Source organism: Chiloscyllium punctatum, chromosome 12 (assembly GCF_047496795.1).
Source record: "Chiloscyllium punctatum isolate Juve2018m chromosome 12, sChiPun1.3, whole genome shotgun sequence".
Taxonomy (NCBI): domain Eukaryota; kingdom Metazoa; phylum Chordata; class Chondrichthyes; order Orectolobiformes; family Hemiscylliidae; genus Chiloscyllium; species Chiloscyllium punctatum.
The window spans coordinates 8,158,659-8,185,001 of record NC_092750.1 but is presented as its reverse complement, the minus strand read 5'-3'; the positions used below and the strand labels follow the sequence as shown (position 1 = coordinate 8,185,001).

At 48.5% G+C, this 26,343-nt stretch overlaps 1 protein-coding gene across 3 annotated transcripts in view; it reads right to left on the bottom strand.

The window, feature by feature from the left end:
- LOC140483586 (plexin-A1-like) overlaps positions 1-26,343 on the bottom strand; it is a 555,554-nt gene that overhangs the window by 317,878 nt on the left and 211,333 nt on the right. For all 3 annotated transcript variants that reach the window (XM_072581816.1, XM_072581813.1, XM_072581815.1), the window contains exon 4: positions 7,228-7,368. In XM_072581816.1, the coding sequence (XP_072437917.1) occupies positions 7,228-7,368 (141 nt within the window). The remainder of the gene's footprint in view (positions 1-7,227; positions 7,369-26,343) is intronic.

Here is a 26,343-nt window from a genome sequence, read left to right as displayed (position 1 = left end):
GAGAATGTGCAAACTCTGCACAGACAATTGCCCGAGGGTGAAATTGAACCCGGGTCCCTGGCACCGTGAAGCAGCAGCGCTAACCACTGAGCCACCATGCCACCCGTTAAGTTACATTTTTGTCTTGGCAAATCCCACTATTTTTCCGGTATCATATCGTGTCCCCATTGGGCTGTGCTTTGCCCTTTCAGATCTGGCCTCTCCATTTCAGCAATATTTTTCCTCTCTAGTTCCCTGCAAACTAATTTGAGGATTGCTGCCACTAAACCTAACCAACCTGCTCAGAGATGTGGTCACAGATCTCTGCACCAGACAGGACCTGAACTCAGATCTCCTGGTCTGGAGAGAGGGACACTGCCACTGCACCAGAGAATCAGGCAAAACAGAATACACAATGTTGTCCATGAAGACAATAAGGTAGTGTGTTAGAGTTCACCACTTTCTCATCCCACTTCGTGAACACATGCCCCAACAGGTTCAACAACAGCTTCTCCCCCATTGTTACTGGACTGTTGAATGGACCTCTCCAATTTCAAATAATGCTGATCCTGCTTTGTGCACTTCCTGTGCAGTGTGACCCTGTAGGCCTCGCTCTGGGGTGGTATGGTGGCTCAGTGGTTAGCACTGCTGCCTCACAGCACCAGGGTCTCAGGTTCGATTCCGGCTGTGTGGAGTTTGTACATTCTCACCGTGTCTGTGTGGGTTTCCTCCCACAGCCCAAAGATGTGCAGGTTAGGGTGGAGTGGCCAGGTGCATTAGTCAGGGGTAAATGTAGGGGAATGGGTCTGGGTGGGTTGCTCTTCAGAGGGTCAGCATGGACTTGTTGGGCTGAAGGGCCTGTTTCCACACTGTAGGGAATCTAATCTGTCTCAGCATCCTGTGATCTGGATGTCCTTGCTTGCCCTGATTTGCCTTGCAAAGCAAAGATTTTTGCTGTACTTAGGCACATGCGACCACAATAAATCAAATCTGCCCTGATTTCACCTCATTAAAAATTCCTTCATACATTTAAGGGCAGGAATTCAGGGTCATTTGATTAATATTTTAAATGAATTAATTGATTTTTAAAAAGTGGATTTTTCACAAATAATTAAGCCTTGTTAATCACACTGCATCAATCCACGTGGGGTTTCCTGATTTATATTCCTCATTAAACTTTGACCAGGCTAATGGTTTGGGGATCATGGATGTGAATCCCACCAAGGGCAGCTGGCAATATTTGAACTTAGTGACAATAAATCTGGAATTGGAAGTGAGCCTCAGTAACAGCGACCATTAAACAATCATTAATTGGCGTAAAAATCCTCTTACATTTGCAAAGATCCTCTCGGGAGGGAAATCTGCCACCCTTACCCGGTCTGACCTGCATGTGACTCCAGACCCACAGCAACGTGGTTGGCTCTTAACTGCTCTCTGGAATGAGTTGGGAAGCCACGAAAGTTCAAGGTTTAATCAGAGTGGGCAGCGACAGACAGACAGGCACATCCCCATGAGAGAGTCAAGAAAACAAATACTGAAAATGTGTCTTCAAATAAACCAATACACAGCAGATCTGCTTGGTATGGTGTTACACAGGATTTAAACGTTTAAAAGAGGCTCATGAAGGATTCGGTGCCCAAAGGAACAAATGTTGTTATTGATATTTTCTAATCAACCTGTTCACAGCAGATGGGACTTGAAACTGGTTCAGCTAGCTCCGAGGGAGGAACACTACCACTGCATACGAAACTGGTTCAGCTAGCTCCGAGGGAGGCGCACTACCACTGCATATGAAACTGGGTCAGCTGGCTCAGAGGGAGGAACACTACCACTGCATATGAAACTGGGTCAGCTAGCTCCGAGGGAGGCACACTACCACTGCATTGAAACTGGGTCATCTGGCCCAGTGATAGGGACACTACCACTGCACTTGAAACTGGGTCAGCTAGTTCAGAGGGAGGGACACTACCACTGCACTTGAAACTGGATCACCTGGATAAGAGGAAGGGACACCACTACTGCACTTGAAACTGGGTCAGCTAGTTCAGAGGGAGGGAAACCACCACAAAACTTAAAACTGGGTCAGCTAGTTCTGAGGTAGGGACACTACCACTGCACTTGAAACTGGATCACCTGGATAAGAGGAAGGGACACCACCACTGCACTTGAAACTGGATCATCTGGATCAGAGGAAGGGACACTACTACTGCACTTGAAACTGGGTCACCTGGATCAGAGGAATGGACACAACTACTGCACTTGAAACTGGATCACCTGGATAAGAGGAAGAGACACTACCACTGCACTTGAAACTGGGTCACCTGGATTAGAGGAAGGGACACTCCCACTGCACTTGAAACTGGATCACCTGGCTCAGAGGAAGGGTCACGATCACTACACTTAAACTGGGTCACCTTGATCAGAGGAAAGTACACTACCACTGCACCTGAGATTGGCTCATCTGGCTCAGTGGGAGGGACACTACCACTGTATTTGAAACTGTGACATCTGACTCAGAGGGAGGGACACTACCACTTGAAACTGGCTCACCTGGCTCAGTGGGAGGGACACCACCCCTGCACCACAAGAGTCTAAAGACACATGAATGAATTCAATGAGTGAAAACGAATGGGATCGTTTTGGATTGTCTGAGACACAGAAGCCTTTTAACCTGCACAATAGTGTTTCTGTAATGTGGTGGTTATCACGTTCCCATCACAGGCAAAAGGTAGAAACAACGGTACAGCCACATTATCTGGGTAAGGTACATTGTCCCCACTGATTTAGGGCAGTACGGTGGCTCAGTGGTTAGCACTGCTGCCTCTCAGCACCAGGGACCCGGGTTCAATTCCAGCCTTGGGCAACTGACTGTGTCAAGTTTGCACATTCTCCCTGTGTCTGCGTGGGTTTCCTCCGGGTGCTCCAGTTTCCTCCCACAGTCCAAAGACGTGCAGCTTGGCCGTGCTAAGTTGCCCCGTTGAGTGTAGGCTAGGTGGATTAACCATAGGAAATGCAGTGTGACGGAGGTAGGGTAGGGGGACTGGGTCTGGGTGGGATGCTCTTTGAAGGGTTGGTGTGGACACGACGGGGCTGAGGGGATCCTAATAGCAGACCAGAAGTTGATTTGTGACTCCTTGATTCCGCCAGCTCGAAGTGATGAAGCCTGACTTACACCAATATCACCGAGAAGCAACCCAATGCCACCAACCAGTTTGCCCGGAGGATCTGCAAGCCTTGCTGTTCCATTATAACCGGCCCTCCCCCCACTCGCCGCATTCCCCCCTCCCACAGACAAAAAACCCCCACTTCGCTCGGCAGCTCAGCTGCCCGTCACACTCAGCCAGAAGGCAGTGCGTGAGAATCTAAGTCAGCTTGCAATCCTGCTGACTAACTCGGGGCTGGAGCTACCTTCATCAATCAAACACTTCAATCAGGGCCATTTAAAACAGGTAGCAGCTTCAACAGACAGATGTTCAGCGTCAGAGAGTGGCGAACAGTGCTTGGATTGGGAAGAATACTATCCTAACCTTCAGCCGCCTGTGTGTAAAGAGAGAGGGAGGAAGATTTATGGAACTTGTAAAAGACATTTAAAAAGTAGCAGCAAAATATCTTGGGCACTAATCAAATATTTTATTTTGATATAAAATCAGCAGCCAGACAGTTTAATATGCTAACAAAACGCTGCTGTTAACTCACTGTAGTGCTCTGAAGCAGACCTCAATCCTTAAAGCAGTGGAGTGATTTCAGAAGCAGTATATTCCAGCACAAGTTTGTTTTCCTGTGACGAGTATTATATAATGGGCAGTGACGGTGCTACCTCACAGCAACCAAACTAAACTTCAATAAATAACATAAATGTATATGGAGCCTTTAACAGGACCGTTATTGGGCTGCGTGGGGAAATACTGAGATCAATTCACCAAAGGTTAGGTCAAGATATTGAGTGTTAAATAACATTCTAAAAGGATGAGGGGGTAATTGTGAACAGGTGCGGTGAGGTTTAAGGGAATTCCTGAATTTTATGTCCAAGAAGTGCCAATTATGTGGAGAAATTCCAGAGGAGGACTAGGAGGCTACTCAGAATGAATATCTCACTGACCTAAGGGGCAACTTTTTCACCCAGAGGGTGGTACGTATATGGAATGAGCTGCCAGAGGAAGGGGTGGAGACTAGTACAATTGCAACATTTAAAAGGCATTTGGATGGGTATATGAATAGGAAGGGTTTGGAGGGATATGGGCTGAGCGCTGGCAGGTGGGACTAGATTGGGTTGGAATATCTGGTCGGCATGGACAGGTTGGACCAAATGGTCTGTTTCCATGCTGTACATCTCTATGACTCTATGACTCAATGACTCCTCCCTTCATTACCCTGCACCTTGTTCCTTTTCACTTGGATAATCTCGAGTGAATCTGCCTCCACTACAGCCTCAGTCCCTGCACTCTACATGCTGGCCACTCACTCGGTGCACAAGTCTCATGTCACCTCCTTTTACCAGCTGCCTCTTGCTCCTTATGGTGACGTTTCTCCCTGACCACTCTATTCGGAGGCTCACGATTTCAAACTCCTCAAACACATCTCCTCTCAGATGTGTCTTCCCCGAAGAAAACAGTCCGAACTTTGCGAATCTGTCCTGATTACTGAAGTTCCTCATCCACGGAACCATTTTCATTAACCTCTTATGCACTCTCTCCAACACATCTACTCCCTTCCCATAGGGCAGTGCCCAGAACTGTACCCAATACTTCAGTTCAAACTGAGCTAGTGTCTTACACAATTTCAACTTACCCCTTTGACCTGCTCATCTGCACCCCTATTAATAAAGTCCAGAATATGGGAATCTTCAGTAAAATGAAAATTGAGGATATGCAAGATATCAGAATCAGAAAAGTGTGACAATCTCAAAGGGATATGTGACAAGGTCATAGAAGATATTGAAATTGAAACACTGCTCAAGTAGGAGCCAATACAGGTCATCAAGATCGGGGGGGGGATGGTGAACAGGACTCGGGGAGGGTAAGGAGATAAGCAAGTCTTTTGGATTACCACAGGTCTATGCATCCCCAGACATGCCAAAGGCTTTATTACCTCACAGCTGGATGATGGAAGTTACAATACTTTTCTTCAAACTCTTGTGGTAGTGCCATTACCTCTGGCCCAGGAAGCCTGGGTTCAAGTCCTACCTGCCTACTTCTGCTCCTATATTCTATGTATCTACCTGCCCTAGACGGTGTTACAATAACATAACTGAATTGGTTCATTAGAATAACCTAGAGATCATTAACTCATTCCCACGACCTGTTGGCTCAATAACCCTCAGTGAGTTTCCTCATTGCAGCTTCATGCCATGAATCTATTCAGAGTTTTCCTGTACATTGCCTCTATCAGTTTTCAGCCTGTAACCTAGTCTGGGATATCTGTTGTCTTATTACAAGCAGTGTGAGACTATTTGATTAAATTCCAACATGTAATTCATTCCCAGGTATCTGTTATGCTGGATGTAATTCCAATTCCAAATCCCAATTTGATTCCAGGCTGCAACTCATGCCCAGATAGCCGGTAGTCTATGTACTGACCTCCCCATAACTGGAGAGGTGGTGGTATAGTGATAATGTCACTTGACTCGTAACTCAGAACATTGGTTGAATGCCCTGAGGACAGAGGTTTGAACCTCACCATCTGAAATGGTGAAATGGGAACTCAATCAAAGTCTGGAATTAAAAACAGACGCTACTCAAATGGCAACTATGTTGACTGCTGTGTAACACCATCCACTTGCTAATATCATCATCTTGCTGGCCTACATGGGACTCCAAATCCAGCAATGCAGTTGACTCTTAGCTGCTCACTGTAATGGGTCAGCCAGTTCAAGGAAAACGAGAGTTTTCTACGAGGGCAATTGTGTCTCAGAAACTTGACTGAGTCTTTTTGAGGGAGTAACCAAAAAGTTTGTTGAGGGCAGAGCTGTAAACATTGTTTATGTGGACTTTAATGAAGTCTCTGACAAAGTTCTGCATGACAGACGACTTAGTGAAGTTAGATCATGTGGGATTATGGCTCGAGATTGGCAACAAATGCCAACCAGGTCAGTGGTGGTCACGTCTCACACAAGAACAAAAGAGAAAAAAGGGACTAGTCCAGTCCATACCCATCTCTGAGGAATTTCTTGAACTGAGAATCGCTGCCTCAGAGATTGATACTTCAGCGAGTGCCTCAATTCCTGACTTTTTCCAACAACGGAATGTTGGCAGCTCTTTGGAGTTTTGTCTTCAGTTAGGATTTGAGACGAGGAATCCAGCATCAGGATCCGCTCCTCCCTAAACATGGTCAACTGGAACTGTACACACCCCCATCCCACCGTGCACTCCCACTCCCACCCATCTCTAATCCCATCCTTCCCAAATCCAAACCCTTCCCACTCCCACCTAGACTCACACCCACCCATCCCAACTCCCATCCATTCCCGCTCCCACTCTTCCCAAATCCTACCCCTCCCAATTCCTACCTCTCCTCACTCTCACTCTTCCCGAATCCTACCCCTCCCAATTCCCACCTCTCTCCACTCCCACTCTTCCCAAGTCCTACCCCTCCCAATTCCCACTTCTCCCCACTCCCACCCATTCCCAAATCCTACCCCTCCCAATTCCCACCTCTCCTCACTCCCACCCATTCCCAATCTCACCCCTCCCAGCACCCAACCTTTGCAAATCCTACTCATTCCCCACTCCCACCCTTCTCACCTTCTACCTCTCCCCACTCTCACCCTTCCCAGATCCCACCCATTCCCCACTCCCACCTCTCCCCACTCCAACCCATCCGAACTCCCAACTATCCCAACTCTCACCCTCCCAAATCTGACCCACCCCCGTTCCCAATTCCCACCCTTCCCAATTCCATCCATCCCCCATTCCCACCCATTCCCACTCCCACTGAGAAGGGGGTTTCAGGTCTGTGGACAGCAGCCTCAGTTGAGATTCCAGCCAGTCTGGTTGTTTGATCAGTGAGCGCCCCCCCCCACCCCCCCCGCCCCCGTACCATTGGTTCATGAGTGTATACCCCCAACTCTGAGCTCTCTGAATACAATGCAGCAAGGCCTTGCTGGCAAAGTGTACATGGCTGTGGCACACAAACACACGCCCCACAATCTCCCTGTCCCTGTACAGTCAGACATGAAGCATTAGCAGGTGCTGTGATACTGCCTGAGTGAAACTCACTCGAAACAGTTCTGGAGAGAAATGTTTCACTTACCCGTTTGTCGCTCATGGCGTAGATGTACTGGAAATCAGGGCTGAACACCAAATCCCGGAGGATGGGGCTCCCCTCAGTAATCGTTACGTTTTCATATAGCATTGGACCTGAGGGGCCTGGGCTGACAGAATCGACCAGAATCTGTTAAAAAAAAAACAAGCACAAAGGGACCATCAGTGGCATGAAATAGTTGTAAGTCCCTCCCTGGCTAAACACATTCAATGACAGATGCAGTGCATGCTGAGGCAAGAGTAGAGAGATCAGGACAGGGCTATGTGAGGTCTACATACTGCCCATAAAATTAAAACAAGAGGAATAAATATTAAAGAGGGACTGAAAACAAATCACCCATTTCTACATTCTCCAGTGAGTTCCTATTGAGTTAAATAATCCACTTATCATCATTAAATCAACTTTTGAGTCTTTATAACTAAGTTGAACGTGACATGTTTGAGAACTAATGGGATAAGGAGTTGGGAATTTATTCACTCGACTGCCAGTCGACCACAGAATGCTTAGATTCAATTTTTCAATTGAACTGACATTATTATACTGGGTTGCATTTGGCAGTAATTTAATCCCCAATAATCTCAAATATAATCAAGCAACACACAATACCCCTGTACCGAGGAGCCAGGCTCAGTATACTTCACACTCAGTCGTTGTTGGCAGCTGCCCAAGTCGCAGCCACATACAGCGACTGGTCACCTACTGAAACAGTTACATTGCCCAGAAGGGGTCAAGGAAGCTATGCCCCTCATTATTTTACCCCATAACCCACGCGCGCGCACATGCACACACACACGCACACACACATACATGCACACAAATACGCATACACACACACAAATTCACGTACACACACACATACACACAACACACACACACACTCATTAGTCTCTCCATTTCCCGGTTGGCAAAAGACTCAGAAATGATACAGTGCCAGGGAGGCTTAGAAAACTCCTCTAACCTCCCACTGTTACTTCGAGTGGATGTGAACAATCCCATGGTCAAATTACAGCATACAGGTCCTCCCTAGCCTCCCGGTCAATATTCATCCTGAACCCACATTATTTTCACTCTGTAATGTGAGTTGATGTCACTGGGTCTGAGTTTGAGATAACAGTCAAGACTAGAGTAGTGCCTGAAAAGCACAGCAGGTCAGGCAGCATCCGAGGAGAAGGAAAATCAACGTTTTGGGCAAAAGCCTTTCACCATTCCTGATGAAAGGCTTTTGCCCGAAACATGGATTTTCCTGCTCTTTGGATGCTGCCTGACCTGCTGTGCTTTTCCAGCACCACTCTAGTCTTGACTCTAATCTCCAGCATCTGTAGAACCCACTTCCGCCAAGTTGAGTTTGAGATACCCTGGTAGAGGAGAAGACAATATCAGGGTCTTCAGACTTAACTTTTACAGTAATATAATTTATTGCACAATAATGCAAAGTACTGTTAGATGTGGTAGTGGTTGGTACATCAAGCTCTGATCTCATAATTAAGGTAGAGAATGCGGAATCTGTCTTCTGAACCTGTTCAGACCAATGCACTCTCTGTGTGCCTTCCAAAGGGTTCCAATGCCATGTGTCAAGAGTGTGACTGATCTCCAGCATCTGCAGTCCTCATTTTCTCTCCTGCCATGCGGTCTGGTGCAAAGTGCTCCAACTCCACCCACACTGTTAGTATATATACCCAGTGATATGCTGTTCTGGGACATCATCGCAAGTTTGCTCCAGTGTCCGAATGCCCCAACACAAATTGCATGGCTTTTAATTCACAAAAACAGAGTACATTTGTGCCACTTTCTGCTTATTATCTTTCCTCCCGCAATGAGTGCAATGGGATTGGGAGCAAGGGAAGGCAGAAATTGGAGAGAACGGGGAGCATAAGGAGCTGCAGCGTTGCGAAGCAGAGAGAGAGAATGAGGTTGATGACAATATAGAAGGGGAGTAGACGGTGAGAGAAAGAGATTGAGGGCGAGAGAGAGAGGGAACAGAGGGTGCGAGAGTGAGGGGACACGGTGAGGGAGAAAGAGGACACAGGGTGAGGGAGAAAGGGGACACGGTGCGAGGGAGGAAGGGGACACGGGACGAGGGAGGAAAGGGACACGGGACGAGGGAGGAAGGGGACACGGGGCGAGGGAGGAAGGGGACACGGGGCGAGGGAGGAAGGGGACACGGGGGGAGGGAGGAAGGGGAGACGGGGCGAGGGAGGAAGGGGAGACGGGGCGAGGGAGGAAGGGGAGACGGGGCGAGGGAGGAAGGGGAGACGGGGCGAGGGAGGAAGGGGACACGGGGCGAGGGAGGAAGGGAACACGGGGGGAGGGAGGAAGGGGAGACGGGGCGAGGGAGGAAGGGGAGACGGGGCGAGGGAGGAAGGGGAGACGGGGCGAGGGAGGAAGGGAGGAAGGGGACACGGGGCGAGGGAGGAAGGGGAGACGGGTCGAGGGAGGAAGGGGAGACGGGGCGAGGGAGGAAGGGGACACGGGGCGAGGGAGGAAGGGGAGACGGGGCGGGGGAGGAAGGGGACACGGGGCGGGGGAGGAAGGGGACACGGGACGAGGGAGGAAGGGGACACGGGACGAGGGAGGAAGGGGACACGGGACGAGGGAGGAAGGGGACACGGGACGAGGGAGGAAGGGGACACGGGACGAGGGAGGAAGGGGACACGGGACGAGGGAGGAAGGGGACACAGGACGAGGGAGGAAGGGAGGAAGGGGACACAGGACGAGGGAGGAAGGGGAGACTGGGCGAGGGAGGAAGGGAGGAAGGGGACACGGGGCGAGGGAGGAAGGGAACACGGGGGGAGGGAGGAAGGGGAGACGGGGCGAGGGAGGAAGGGGAGACGGGGCGAGGGAGGAAGGGGAGACGGGGCGAGGGAGGAAGGGAGGAAGGGGACACGGGGCGAGGGAGGAAGGGGAGACGGGTCGAGGGAGGAAGGGGAGACGGGGCGAGGGAGGAAGGGGACACGGGGCGAGGGAGGAAGGGGAGACGGGGCGGGGGAGGAAGGGGACACGGGGCGGGGGAGGAAGGGGACACGGGGCGGGGGAGGAAGGGGACACGGGACGAGGGAGGAAGGGGACACGGGACGAGGGAGGAAGGGGACACGGGACGAGGGAGGAAGGGAGGAAGGGGACACAGGACGAGGGAGGAAGGGGAGACTGGGCGAGGGAGGAAGGGAGGAAGGGGACACGGGGCGAAGGAGGAAGGGGAGACGGGGCGAGGGAGGAAGGGAGGAAGGGGACACGGCGCGAGGGAGGAAGGGGAGACGGGGCGAGGGAGGAAGGGAGGAAGGGGACACGGGGCGAGGGAGGAAGGGGAGACGGGGCGAGGGAGGAAGGGGAGATGGGGCGAGGGAGGAAGGGGAGACGGGGCGAGGGAGGAAGGGAGGAAGGGGAGACGGGGCGAGGGAGGAAGGGGAGACGGGGCGAGGGAGGAAGGGGAGACGGGGCGAGGGAGGAAGGGGAGACGGGGGGAGGGAGGAAGGGGAGACGGGGGGAGGGAGGAAGGGGACACGGGGGGAGGGAGGAAGGGGACACGGGGGGAGGGAGGAAGGGGACACGGGGGGAGGGAGGAAGGGGACACGGGGGGAGGGAGGAAGGGGAGACAGGGCGGGGGAGGAAGGGGAGACAGGGCGGGGGAGGAAGGGGACACGGGGGGAGGGAGGAAGGAGGTATAGGATGAAGTTTGGTTGGACACAGGGTGAGGGAGAAATTAAAGATGGTCATGTGAATGGGTGTGAAAAAGAGAAGGGTAAGGGAGACCTTTGTTTAAATTTATCAAATTGCGAGAAAATCTGCTCGCTGGAATCACATGACTCCAACCTCCAGACAGAGCGCAGAGGGTTCGTGACGGAAAAGATCTATGTTCAAAATACCAGAATGCTGGGGTTTGCTGGTGCGGGGGGAGGGGGGGATTCTCTCCCTGTTACCAGCCAGATGGTAATAAATTCAACAGCCTTTTCTGTTCTTTGGACAGAACATGCAGTATTATTTTCAATTCTTATCTGGGGAGATTGATGATCTGACTATGGCTGGCAGCTTCACCTCCAGCAGGTTAGTACACAGCCAACCTTCAAAGTTATTGACTTATCTACGAAGACCAGGCATTGAGGCATCTCCCAATTAACTCTTTGCATCTTTGAACAGTGAACCGAGGGAAAGAAATATTTAAATTAAAAAGAGCCATATTGTGACAGTTACCATAACAATGGATTAAGCTGAAATGCAGATCTTATTACTTTTCCCCCTTAGAGTCATAGAACATGGAAACAGACCCTTCAGTCCAACTCATCCATGCCAACCAGATATCCTAAATCTAGTCCCAATGGCCAGCATTTGGCCCTTATCCCTCTAAACCCTTCCTATTCATATACCCATCCAGATACCTTTTAAATGTTGTAATTGTACCAGCCTCCACCACATCCTCTGGCAGCTCATTCCATACACACACCACCCTCTATGCGAAAAGGTTACCCCTTAGTTCTCTTTTAAATCTTTCCCCTCTCAGCTGAAAGCTATACCTTCTAGTTCTGGACTCCCCTACCCTGGGGAAAAAAAAGTTGTCTATTTATCCTATCCAAGATCATCGTGATTTTATAAACCTCTATATGGTCACCCCCTCAGCCTCCAACACTCCAGGGAAAACAGTCCCAGCCTATTCAGCCTCTCCCTGTAGCTCAAACCCTCCAACCCTGGCAACAGCCTTGTAAATTCTTTTTGCACCCTGTCAAAACAGATCGAAGAAAGAACTTGCATTTATATAGTGCCTTTCACCACCTGAAGACTCCCTTAGAGCTTTCACAAACAGTAGTCATAGGGTTGTGATGTAGAAAATGCAACATGCATTGCTGTGTTCTTGTTGTAATTATACAGGGTCCTGGTGAGACCAATCACATCCAGTTCTGGTCTCTGAGGAAGGATGATCTAGCGATGGAGAGAGTGTAGTGAAGGTTTACCCGGCTGATTCCTGGGATGGCAGGACTGAGGGGGCATCGCTTTAAATTAAGGGGTGGAGGGGTGGTAGCTTTAGGACAGATGTTAGGGGTAGATTCTTTATTCAGTGAGTCGTGAGTTCATGGAATGCCCTGCCAGTAGCAGTGGTGGACTCTCCCTCTTTATGGGCATTTAAACGGGCATTGGATAGGCATATGGAGGATAGTGGGCTAGTGTAGGTTAGGTGGGCTTGGATCGGCGCAACATCGAGGGCCAAAGGGCCTGTACTGCGCTGTATTTTTCTATGTTCTATGTTCTATGATGTATCAGGAAGGATTGAATCAGTTAGGATTACATTCACTGGAGTTTCAAAGAATGAGGGGGAATCTCAGAAACCTCTAAAATTCCAACAGGAATAGACAGGTGTGGTACCAGAAGGATTAACCTAATCGTAGGGAAGTCTAGAACTAGGGGTCATAGATTAAGGGGAAGGGGTAAACCTTCTCGAACTGAGATGAGGAGAAATATTTTCACCCAGACAGTGATGAGTCCGAGGAATTCACTACCACTGAAAGCAGTTGAGGCCAAAACGTTATCAAGAAGGGGGTAGATTTAGCTGCTGTGGCTAAGGGGATCTTGGGATATGGGGGGAGGAAAGGTGACATGAGGGTATTGAGCTCAATGGCCAGCTGTGATCATACTGAATGGTGGTGCAGAGGCTGAATGGCCGACTCCTGCTCCTATATTCTATGTCTCTATATGTGCACAGCAAGATCCCACAAGCAGCAATGGCTGGAAAATCTGTTGTTGTCGTCATGCGACACGAACATTGCACGCAGAATGGGAGCGATATCCCTGAGTGATAATGAGTGCAATATCCCTGCCCCAGCCTCTGCCCAGATAATGGGGCCTTTTGCATCCGCCCAAAATGGCGCCTAGATGTTGTATCTCAATTCCCCAGCACTGCCTCAATTACTCACTGAAGTTCCTCTCCTGACAATGTGCAAAAGAGTGACAGGCAGCGCATGCACGGGAATGGTGGAAAAGGCTGACAGGTTAACCTCACACAAGGGTACAGCACGGCCTGAAGCTTTCCGGAGTCCGATCATCGAATCCCTACAGGGTGGAAGTAAGTCATTCGGCCCAAGTCCAAACCAAACCTCTGAAGAGTATCCCAGCCAGACCCACCCCACATTCCCCGTGGCTAACCCACCTAGCCTGCACATAATGGGGTAATTTCCCATGGCCAATTCACCTGACCTGCACATCTTTGGACTGTGGGAGGAAACCCACGCAGACACAAGGAGAATGTGCAAACTCCACTCACTCAAGTCTGGAATTGAACTCAGGACCCTGGTACTGCGAAACAGCAGCACTCCCCACTGAGCCTCCGTGCTGTCCCTGTGTTGTAATATAATCGGCGTTATATTCCCCAATTCCTATCAGCCTGAATAGCAACACAATTGTTCATGGATCTCGCATGTCTTTTGCGATTTCTATAGGGGTTCAGGCCTCTCAGACTCAGCTCTCTGACTGTGAGAAACACTGGCTTTTCAGGATCCTGTACATCCACCCCCCCCCCCAACCCAACCCCCCCCCCCCCCCCCCCCCCCCACCTCCAACCACACCCCCCCCCCCCGGTTTACTCAGGCCTGCCCTCGGAGGTTTAGGATGAGTGACCAGGAGACGAGACCCACGGGAGTCCATCTTCACCGAGAGCCCCACCCCCAGACCAGACTAGCATTCCCCACCCTCACTGAGGGACAGACCAAAGGCAGCTGCCTGCAATGGAACAGCCATAACGTCATGGCCCAGGAATGCCTTTACATGCCAACTGTAACTTGAGATGACATCCTTCACGGTCAAGTCGCTTTTGGGCAAACAGCCAAGACAGGTTCTATCTCCTCCGATAGTGTACGGCTCAGATACTTAGCCCCCAACCCTCCAACTCTATCTCCCATGGCCCCCTCTCACAGAAACATGCCCTGCTCCAGCAGAACCACCTCCCCATCCAGCAACCCTCTCCTCCCTCCTCCTCAGAAACCCCCCCTTCCCAGTAACACACATCCTGCTCCCCCCAGAAACCCCCCCCCACCGCAGAAATCTCCCCTCCCAGCAACACATCCTGTCCGCTCAGAAACCCCTCCCCCCCAGAAACTTCCCCTTCCCAGCAACACATACTGCTCCACAGAAAACCTCCTTCTCCACAGAAACCCCCTCCTCCAGAAACACCCTCCCCCAGCAACGTATCCACGCCCTCCCAAGAAATCTCCTTCTCCACAGAAACCCCCTCCGCCAGAAACCCCCTCCCCCAGCAACACAACTCACCCCCTCTCAGAAACCCTATCCTCCACCCAGCAACCCCCTCCCCAAAAACACATTCAGTGCATTCAGAAACCCCCTCCACCACCCAGAAACCCCACAGAAACCTCTCCCCCAGCAATATATCCTGTCACCTCACCCTTCCCCCAGCAATGCATCACCCTCATGAAACCCTATCCCGCCAAGAAACCCCCTCCCCCAGTGACACATCACCTCCTGGGAACCCCCTAGTCCACGGAATCCTCCTCTCCCAACCACAAACTCTCTGCCCAACAGCAACTCACCAGCCTGCTGCCCCCACCCCCACCACCAGAAATGCCCCTTGCCCCAAAACCCACACCACCCTCACATGCAATACACCCTTCTCCCGCCTCCCAATATTCCTTCCTCGGTGAAGCCCTTGGGCAGATCCTTGTACCAGTGTCTCACCAATTGGCCCAGAAGGGCTGCATTAGCTTGTTTCAGGAGCTAAATGCTGCCTGTTCTTTCCCAACGTCTGCTGTTTCCATTTCAAATTTACATTCAATTTACTGTCAGAGGTCCATGGAGGTTATGACTAAACTGTGACTCATCTCTCCTAAAGGCGAAACGCAACAAAACCAGTTTTCCTTTTGTTTCAATCAAAACTTATTAAGCAACTGAATAAGGAATTCATTCCATTTAATGCATGCAGTTTTAACCAGGGTGCGTTTAATGTTGTGTTTCTTTTTCAGATGGTTTTGTTTTATACTTTGTCATGTGAAGGATAATGGGGGTCAGAATTGCATCCAATTAAAAGACGGTTATAACCAGTAGTTGTGAGCAAGTCAGATTTCAACTCCTCTGAATGAACAGGTCATTGTTCTGTTGGTGAGGAACTGAAACACAGAGGATAAAGCAGGAGCAGTCCATTCGGCCCCTCAAGCCTGGTCCACCATTCAACTTGATCATTGTTGATCCTCGATCCCTTTAGCCACAGGTGCTAAATGTACCTCCTTCTTGAAAACACATCATATTTTGGCCTCGACCACTTTCTCTGGTAGTGAACTCCACAGGCTCACCAACCTCCCTGGGTTCAGAAATTTCTCCTCATCTCAGTCCGAAAAGGTTTTCCCCTTATCCTTAATCTACGACTCCTGGTTCTGAAATTCCACACCATGGGGAATGTCCTTCCAGTGTCTAGTTCTGTTAGAATTTTATAAATTTCTATGAAACTCCCTCTCATTGTTCTAAACTCCAGTGAATACAATCCTAACCAACTCAATCTCTCCTCATACATCAGTCCTGTCATCTCAGGAATCAGTCCGTTAAACCTTCATTGGACTCCGTCTGTAGCAAGAACATCCAACCTTCCTCAGATAAGAAATCAAAACTCCACGCAATATTCCAGGTGTGGCCTCACCAATGCCCTGTAAAATTGCAGCAAGACATCCTCGTTGCTGTAGCCAGATTCTCGCGCTGAGTGCCAACGTGAACTTTGCCTTCTTTACTGCCAACTGCACCTGCAAACTTACTTTCAGTGATTAAATAAAAACCAAAAGAACTGTGGATGCTGAAAATCAGTAACAGAACCAGAAACAGAAGTTGCTGGAAAAGCTCAGCAGGTCTGGCAGCATCAGTAAAGAGACATCATTGTTAATGTTTCAGGTCCTCAGAACCAGACCCGAAAAGTTACCTCAGATTTGAGGGTTACATGGTGGCTCAAGGGTTCCAGGTTTGATTCCAGCCTTGGGTGACCTTGGGTGTGGAGTTTGCACATTCTCCCCATGTCTGCGTGGGTTTCCTCCAGGTACTCCGGTTTCCTCCCACAATCCAAAGATGTGCAGGTCAGATGAATTGGCCGTGCTAAATTGCCCATAGTGTTCAGGGATGCGTAGGCTAGATGCATTAGTCAGGGGAAATGTAGAATAGTAGGGGAATGGGTCTGGGTAGGATACTCTTTGCAGGGTCGGTGTGGATTTGTTGGGCCAAATGGCCTGTTTCCACACTGCAGGGATTCTATGATTTCTCTTCACAGGTGTTGCCAGACCTGCTGAGATTTTCCAGCAACTTCTGTTTCTGTTTACTTTCAGTGACTGGTGCATGAGGACACCCAGGTCTCGTTGAATGTTTCCCTCTCTCAATTTACAGCCATTCAAGTAATAAACTGCCTTCCTGTCCATGCCTGCCAAAGTGGATAACCTCACATTTACCCACATTATACTGCATCTGCCATGCACTTGCCCACTCACGCAGTCTGGAACTGCAGACAAACCGATGAAGGCTCATTGAAAACGTATCAGTGAAGATTGGAGAGAACCAAAAACAAGGGGACATCAATATATAATAGTCACCAATAAATCCCACATGAAGTTAGATAGGGAAACCTTATTTCTTTATAGCATCTGAACCAAGAAAATAGCCTAGAAATTTACTGAGGGATTCAGTTCCTCATCACATCCAAAGTCTGGTGTAGCAGACAGCCACAGATAGATGTGCTGATGTGAAGCAATTAAACTGACCAAATGTACTTTACAGGATCATAATCAGACAAAACCTGACTACGAACCAGACAGATGACATCAGGAGGGATTGTCAAAGATGTTCTGTAATTAACCTTCATATCAAGGGCAGCACAATCCCAATTCTATTGAAATACTAACTGAATTATCAAGATGTCAGCAAAATGGAGGAGCTGATCATTGAAGTTGGGAAGTAGAGTGGGGTCACGGCTCTGTGTGTATCAATGTGCGGTGGTGGAGGTGGTCAAGAGCTTCTAGTTCCCAGGAGTAAATATCAGCAACAATCTGTCCTGGTCCATCCACGTCAACAATACAGTCAAGATAGCACACCAATGCCTCGACTTCCCCAGAAGGAGAAGGAAATTCAGCATGTCCACCATGACTCTTACTGATATTTATTGAAGGAGCATCCTATCTGGGTACATCAAAGCATGGTATGGTAACCACTCTGCCCAAGACTGCAAGAAATTAGAGTGGTGAACATAGCCCAGTCCATCACGCAAAACCAGTCTCCCATCCATGGACTCAATCAATAATTCCCACTGCCTCGGGAAAGCAACCAACATCATCAAGGACCCCTCCCACCCCAGTTATACTCTCTTCCATCACAACTGGTGGTGGTGTGACCTGGGGTCGCCATGCCTGAGGTAAGGGGAAGAGGTTGAGATGGAGAGTCCATTACATTAAGCTCAGGCAGTGCAGGAATCGAACCTGCAGCATGGGCATCACAAACACAGCCTAGTCCATCATGTAAACCAGAGATAGAAACAACTGGTGGTGGTTTAACCTGGAGGGCCACCATTCCTCAGGCAGAGAACAAGAACCTCAAACCGGAATTGAACCTATATCATAGCATCCCTCTGCATCACAAACCAGCCATACAGCCAACTGAGCTATCCAACCCCCTACTGAGCTACAGGCCAGCATTCCCACCCTCTATACCCACACACCTTCACCTTGCAACCCCACACCAGTGTAAACCTTCTAGCTAATCCCTACTGCTGCACTATGTCCATGAAGTCATAATAATAAGAAACTTTGATGGGAAGCACTAAACTCACCAGATTAAAATTTAATTCAATTCCACATCCCTGGTTGCCCTGTGTTTAACCTTTATTCCAAGGGTGCTGCAAGTGGAATTTTAATAAAATGTTGACATTATTAATAAAAAAACAATTGTGTACTCTTGATAATTAAGCTAATTAACTTTTCAGAATCAATTTGATTCTAATCTAAGTGGTCAGTGCAGCTTTGGCTAACTCGGCCTTTTTGGAGTGATTTATTTCCGTTGGATTTCAGGGGTCGTTTGCTGTTGCCTGTGGTAAACTGAGGGGCTGGCGAGTTTCTTTTCTGAGCAGCCTGATGCATTTTAAATTCACAGGAGAATAACTTCCAGATGTTCTTTCGACTGGCCTGGACTGCGTTTCTCAGGGTTTATCAGCAATGCAGACGGCCTCCCTTGAGTATTGCAACACAATGTTTTTTTTTTGCTCCACTTGTCTCCAATTGGTGACTTGCACCATCTGCTGCTAATTTTCCTTTATATATTTATAAAGTATATACATACGGTCTAGTATCAGTTTCTAACTTCTACAAGGAAATTAGTGCGATGGAATTGTATTGAGGATTGTAAAGCCCTTGTATTCCCAAACTGCTTTGTTCGCTCAGAACACAATGCTGTAAATTGACAAAGACACATTATTAAGGAACTGTAGCACAAGGTTAACCTTCAACCCCTTTCACTCCATCCTTCTGTTGCCAGTTTTCCTAGCTCCAACATTAGTTTCCGAAGTTGTCATCCCACAATCCACCAATCTAGTCGGAATTCGGTCAGGATTAATATTTTCCTATTCAAACAATGTCATGACATGCCTCTGGGGAAGCAGGGTCTTGAACACAGGCCCAGAGGTAGGGAACTATCTTCTAATCGGGGTTATACAAATTCAGGAGTTGACCGTTCATCTCCATGAGCTTGCTCCCCCATTCAAGATCATTGTGGCTGATCTAAAGGGACCTAAGAGGCGTGTGTGTGGAATGAGCTGCCAGAGGAAGAGGTGGAGGCTGGTACAATGACAGCATTGAAAAGGCATCTGGATGGGTATATGAATAGGAAGGGTTTAGAGGGATATGGGCCAAATGCTGGCAAACGGGAGTAGATCTCAGAGGTATAAGGGGACAGATATCAGAGGTAGTTTCTTTACTCAGGCAGTAGTAGGGGTGTGGAATGCACTGCCTGCAACAGTAGTAGACCTGCCAACTTTGAGGGCATTTAAATGGTCATTGCAGAGACATACAGGCAAGAATGGAATAGTGTAGGCTAAGTAGGCTTCCGATTGGTTTCACCGGTCGGTGCAACAACGAGGGCCAAAGGGTCAATACTGTGCTGTAATGTTCTATGTTCTAGATTAATTGAGGATATTTGGTCAGCATGGACGAGTTGTACCACAAAGGGTCTGCTTCCGTGCTGTATAGCTCTCTGACTCTAGTTCCAATCAACCCCAATAACTCTTGATCGCCCTGCCCAGCAAGTATATACCCTCTTCCATCTTAAAAAATACTTAATAACAAAGCCTCCACAACCTCCTGAACAACCGACTTTCAGAAAGAAATACTCATCTCTGACCAAGAGGGCAATCTTGAATTTTTTGAAACAAAACTGGACTCCCTCACAAGAGGAACCATCCTTCCCATCTCTGCCTTGTCCAGCCCATTCGTAAACTGGCAGAAATTTACAAAGAACTGTAGATCACTCAGGCACAACACAGGAAAAGGTCAGCAAGTCCATCAGCATCTGTGGAGAGAAATCAGAGTTAACGTTTCAGGTCTGGTCACCGGACCCACAACGGTAACTCTGATTTCTCTCCACCAATGCTGCCAGGCCGGCTGAGCTTTTCCAGCAACCTCTGTTTCTGATTTCCAGCATCTGCAGTTCTTTCAGATTTTATTTAGGCCATTCAGCCCTTCGAGACTGCTTTGCCATTCTATAAGATCATGGCTGATCTGATTCCAACCTCAACTCTACGTTCCTGCACATCCCCCGATAATCTCCCATCCCCTCAGTCATCAAGAATCCATCTGCATCCACCTTAAAAGTATTGAAAGGTTCCGCACCCACTGCTTTTGAGCAAGGGAATTCCAAACACTCTGACAGCCCTAAACAAAATCAGTTCTGAGGAAGAGTCATGGACCTGAAACGTTAACTCTGATTTCTCTTCACAGATGCTGTCAGATCTGCTGAGTTTTTCCAGCAACTTCTGTTTTTGTTCCTGATTTACAGCGTCCACAGTTCTTTTGGTTTTTACTTTAGTGCTCAACGAAATCTCCCCTCACTCTTTTCAACACCGGTGGAGACAAGTTTTGGCTGCAGGCGGGTGGAGTGGGGTAGCGCAAATGGAAAGTGGAAGGGCAATATTGCTGTTACGGCAATTGTAAATCTGAGACACTCCTGGACCAGAGCCAAATGTAGGTCCAGCGAGCAGAGGAATGTCAGGCAAACGAGGATTGGTGAGAATTGGGAAAACTGGAGGCGTTACCTCACTTCAGTTTTCCTCCAGCTCCTTTTCATCTCTGCCTCGCTGTGCGCTGTAGGCAACAGTCCTTTCACAGGGAACAGGCAGCAGTGAGTGGCAGGTTAGCAACCAGAGGGCAGCAGATGAGCAACAAACTCAAGTCACTTCCAATGCATCAACACTCACAACAAATCTCCCAGCTACAGGTGCAGGGAGCTCAGCCGCAGCCAACTTCAGAATTAATTGAAGTCTGGCAGCCAAGTTCGCAATCCAAACTGCTGTTTCTAACCCCCGCCCGCACATGGAGCTCGCCTGAACGCAGGGGAATGCAGACGCCCAGGAGGCAACAAATCCACCAGCCAACAGAGCCCTCCCTGAACACAAGCAAAGTCGGGGTGATGGTCTAGTGGTATTGTCACTGGACTATTAATCCAGAGGCCCTGGTGAAGTTCTGGGGACTTGTGCTTGAATCCCCTCACAGCAGTTGGTGGGATATGAATTCAGTACAAAGCTAAAATTAAGAATCTAATGAATCATTGTTGGGGGATAAACCCAGTCCACTAATGGAAGGAAACTGCCATCCTTACACGGTGCGGCCTACATGTGACCCCAGACCCACAGCAATGTGGGTGACTCTTAACTGCCCTCTGGGCAATTAGGGATGGTGACTGAGGCTCTCATCCCGTGAATGAATTTAAATCAAAATCAATGCCAGTGGGAGCAGAAACACCACCAGCTCTCCCCAGGGTGAGGCTACGTTGTCGAATGGATTAGGACCCCTGTTGCCAATTTCAGTCACTCTTCCCACCCAAAGAAACTACCACCCTTACATCAGCACATGCTTCCTCTTGCTGCAACCCAACGTTCAGTAATTTGTTGCCTCTCATTGGCCAAAGTCATTGATGAAGAGGTGCCCATGGAGAATGCCCAACCACCATGGAATGTCACCCTGTTTTTAAGGTTGGGGTTAGCACGGGCAGCTAGTTTGCTTTTTTTGGCCTTTCTTTCATTTGGGTCTGTACCCACACAATGGACTGAATGGTCTCTTTCTATGTTGTAACTCTCCAATGGTTCCAGGTCCAAGCTTTTGTTGGAAAATGGGCATCAATAAATTGCAGCAGCAAACAGCTAGCTATAAATATTTTCTAAACAACCTGTTCAGAGATGTCACTGCTTCCCTCTGGAGCAGGTGAGTCTTAAACCTGGCCCTTGTGGTCCAGAGATAGGAGCACTACCACAAGAGCCCCTGGAACACCTAGTTATAGACATCTACAACCCCCAGTCACTGCAGAATGCTGTTATTGAATTCTGAACTCCCAAGGAATGTCTATCCCAGCTACAGTTGCCTTTAAAACACAGCAACATTGAGAGATCCCAAACTATTGCACTGCACAGAAGGCCATTCAACCCATCACTGAATGGAGTGATACAATGCTGCCCAGCTCTTTCCCAGTCATCCCAGCTTTCCTTTGAAGGTCAAAGCCAGTTCTGAGATGCTGAGGCATTAACTATATTCAAGGCCAAGACAGACCAATTAATAAAGACAATTCTGTGTTTTGAATTGCAGCGTTTGAGATGTCTAAGGTCGGGAAAGGCGCAATGTAAATGCAAAGGCTTTCTTTCAGCAGCTCCCCATTTTCACAGAGGGTTGTTAGAACACCGAGCAGAGTGACCATGGTGTCAAAGGTGAAAGGCTTTCAGGTAAAACTGGAGCACCTTTCCATTGTGGCTACATGACACAACATTCACTTTTTTCACAAAGGGGGCAAGACTGGGGCATAAGCGACAATTCAAAGGGTATCTGTGCAGGAGTAAACATAGCACAGAGTTAATAAAGAAAGGAAACCAGAGTTGGGATAGTTCATTAATGGACGGAATGGCCTCTCACTGTGCCGAGGAAGATATCAAGGGTTTTTTTATTAGCTTATTCATGGGACATGGGCATCACTGGCTGGGCCCAGCATCTATTGCCTGCCCCTAGTTGCCCTCGAGAAGGTGGTAATGTCTTGAACCACTGCAGTCTGCATGAGGTAGGTCAGGGATGGAGGTCCACAACAGGAGGGGCTGTGGAGGAGCAAAATTGAAATGAACTGGAAACCAATAGCTGCAAAGCAAGATAATCGGCCGAAAACTCTCAAAGCCATTATATCAAACGCCCTAATTACAACATTGCCGGTGATGGGTCGTGTTGTTATTGGAGAGGAGTGACTAATCATAAAACAAAATAAAGTTATTGATTGTGGAAAGTAAATGGGATCATTAGCAACAACAAAAAGTCCCGTTTCTCGCCCCATTATACTTCAGGGACTAAAGTGGGTAATTATGAATTTGAGAAAGCATTTAATTAGATCATTAGTCCTGGAGTTTATATATTTCTTGTTAAGAAAGCACAAGTGTTCAAACAGTGTAGAGTCACAGCAACCAACATCCCACAATGCATTGTGCAGCCATTGGCTCTGGCATTACGCCAGGCACCTGGTAGAGGAAAAGGCGAGCTTTTGTCAAACTGACAAATCCCTTAGTCTGCCTCTCCCAATCAATCCACATTTTCCTGCCTTCATTGCTAGGAAGGTGAAGTTGCCATAGCCCTACTCTCTCATTAGAAAGAAGAGATGGCTGGTGGTGACTTAACCTGAGGGTCAGGTGAAAGGGGAGATAGAGAAGGAGGGTCCTTCATGGTAATCGCAGCCAGTGTGGGAGTTGGACACACACTGTTGGTATCATTGTGGATTGCAAAGCAATCCCTAATAAATACACCCCCCCCCACCCCCTCCAACCCCGAGGCCAGCAAATCAGAAAGGTTCTGTTTGTAACATAACCAGTTTTCCTCATGAGGTCCCTGCCCAGGTTCTTTCAGAGAGAAGGTGAGAAGGAGTATTGTGAAACAAAGGGCTAGCTTTGATAAGAAAAGTGGGTGTTGAATGTCAATGAGAAGGAGGTTGAATGGTCCCAGAAATCAAAAAAAAATATGAGGACTCTGGATCTATACTTGATGGAGTTGAGAAGGATGAGAGGGGAATCTAATAGAAGCACAGAACACTGAATGGCCTGGACAGAGTAGATGTTGGGAAGATGTTATCCTTGATAGGACACTGCCTTAGGGTAATGGGAAGACCTTTTAGAACTGAGATAAGGAGAAACATCTTCAACCAGAGAGTGGTGTATCTATGGAATTCACTGCCACAGAAGGATGTGGAGGCCAGGTCATTGAGTATATTTATGACTGAGATAGACAAGTTCTTGATTGTCAAGGGGATCAAGGGTTATGGGGAGAAAGTGGGAGATGATTGAATGGCAAGGCAGACATGATGAGCTGAATGGTCTAATTTCTGCTCCTATGTCTATGACCTTATGGCTAGCTCCCAGATAGACCAGACACTGCCCTACTCCAGCTGTCAACACTTCAGTCTTCTCCTTGTGTCATCAGCCATCAAAGGCCAATCTTGCAGATGTTGGTGAGGATTGGGGCTGGGGGGTGGGGTGGGGTGGGGGGGGGGGGGGGTGGGGGGGGGTGGGGGTGGGGGGTGGGGGGGGGGGTGATGGTGGTGGCACGGTGGTTCAGTGGTTAGCACTGCAGCCTCACGGAGCCAGGGACCTGGGTTCAATTTGAGCCTTGGGGGACTGTCTGTGCGGAGTTTGTACATTCTCCCCGTGTATGTGTGGGTTTCCCCTGGGTGCTCCGGTTTCTCTCCACAGTCCAGAGGTGTGCAGGTTAGGTGGATTAGCCGTGCTAAATTGTCCTGTAGTGACCAAGATTGTGCAGATTAAATAGATTTGCAATGGTAAGTGTGGGTTCACAGGGATGGAGGTTCTGGGGGAGGTTAGTGTTGGTGCGGACTCGAAGGGCCAAGTGTCCTGTGTCTGCGAGAAGCTGAGAGGTTATGAAAGGCTGACCAGGTTGGGGCTTCTTTCTGCAGGAAAGGAAAAGGCTGAGGACTGACCTTTCTCGGCATCTTCAGGATGAAAAAGGGCTTCGATAAGTTAGACATAAAAGAAATGTGGGGGAAAGCAAAACTCAAAAGCCGCAAATATAAGATACAATTATCAAGTACAAACGACACCGTAAGTAATATAATTCGTGCTCACGAACTGTGTTATAGCAGGTCCTTCAGTCCTTTGAATTTTATCCACCAGATGCATGCCACTTCCTTGCACTTAACCCATAGCCTTGTATGCATGACATTTCAAATGCTCATCCACGTTTGTGCGGTTCCTCATCTCAACTACCCCCCAGGCACCCACCATTCTCTGGGTGAAAATATTTGTCCTCAAATCCCCGTTAAACCTCCTGCCTTTCACTTCAAAGCGCTGCCTTTGTGTTACTGACCCTTCGAGTGAAGGCAATAGCTGCTTCCTATCCAACCTTCTGATACTCCTCAAAATCGTACACACATCTCCACTCCAAACAACCCGAGCTTATCCACCCTCTCTTTGTCACTGAAATGCCCCATCCCAGGAAACATCCTGGTGAATCTCCTCTGCACCCCCTCTAGTGCAATCATACAGTGGTTTAGATAGTCCCAGAGGGAAAATCTCTTCGCTCAGTGTGTGTGCTTGTGGTTAGAATGGGAGACCTTGCTTTATCACAGGATGTAATTAAGACGAATAGTGTTAGATCATCTGAGGAGAAGCTAGATAAGGCGTTACAGAGAAAGGAATCGAAGGATTTGTTGACAGGGTGAGCTGTGAAAAGTTGGGTCTGTTGGCACAGGAACATCAGCCTTCAGTAGTTGGTCCAAGTGTGGGGGCAGTTCCAGCGATTAAAACCTCCAGGAGCACGTCCAAGCAGAAATGGCAACCGTACAATAATTCAAAATAAAACAAACCACGCTAACAGGGGAAAGTCCCAAACAAAGGGGGCACAACTTCAAAACCAGTAGCTTAAACTGATTTCTGTGGATAGCGTCAGGAAGGACTTCTTCACACAAAAGTGAGGGGGCGGAGGTGGTGGACACAAATTCTAGAAAGTTCTCTGCAAAATCAACCACTTGAAGCTGAGGTGTCAAGTGAAATTGAGACGGGCTTGCTCTCCATGCTTCAGGCTCACTGCCTTTATTCCTGATGAAGGGCTTTTTCCCGAAACGTCGATTTCGCTGCTCATTGGATGCTGCCTGAACTGCTGTGCTCTTCCAGCACCACTAATCCAGAATCTGGCTTTCAGCATCTGCAGTCATTGTTTTTACCTTGGAGTTTTCCTGAGCTGAGTTGCTGAGGGATATGGGGCCTAAATGGATATTGTGAGGAATCGTACTGGTTGGCCATGATATCTGTGAATGGCAATGCAAGCTCAAAGGGGCTGAATGGTCTCTTCCTGTTCCCAATGTCCCTGACGTTTATCTGGGAAAAGATAGGGTCAGTAACGATCTGAAGCTTCGTGGTGAATTGGATGTATATGCAGCAAGTAATCTAAACCCCTCTCCCACCCTTCGCCAACAGACCTCCACCCCAGACCTTTCCAGCTTTCCATTGGGAATTGTCCATTTATTTCTCCCGTCCTCTCGACACCAAGGGATTTCAGCTCTGAACACCCATCCAACACTTCACACAATTGGCTACTGACTTTTCATGAAATCTTTGCCCTCCATCAGATCTAGTCCATGGACAGAGAGTCATGGAAGCACACAACATGGAAAAAAACCCTTCGGCCCATCTTGTCCATGCTGACCAAGTTTCCCAAAACTGAACGAGTCCTATTTGTCAGAGTTTAGCCCATATCCTTCTAAACCTTTCCTATCCATGTACTTTTACAAATGCTTCTCAAATGTTACAATTGTTAAATCTCCACTTCCTCTGGCAACTCATTCCATACACACACCAGCCTCCTCTGTGTGAAAAAGGTCCCCCTCAGGTCCTTTTTAAATCTCACCTTAACTGTT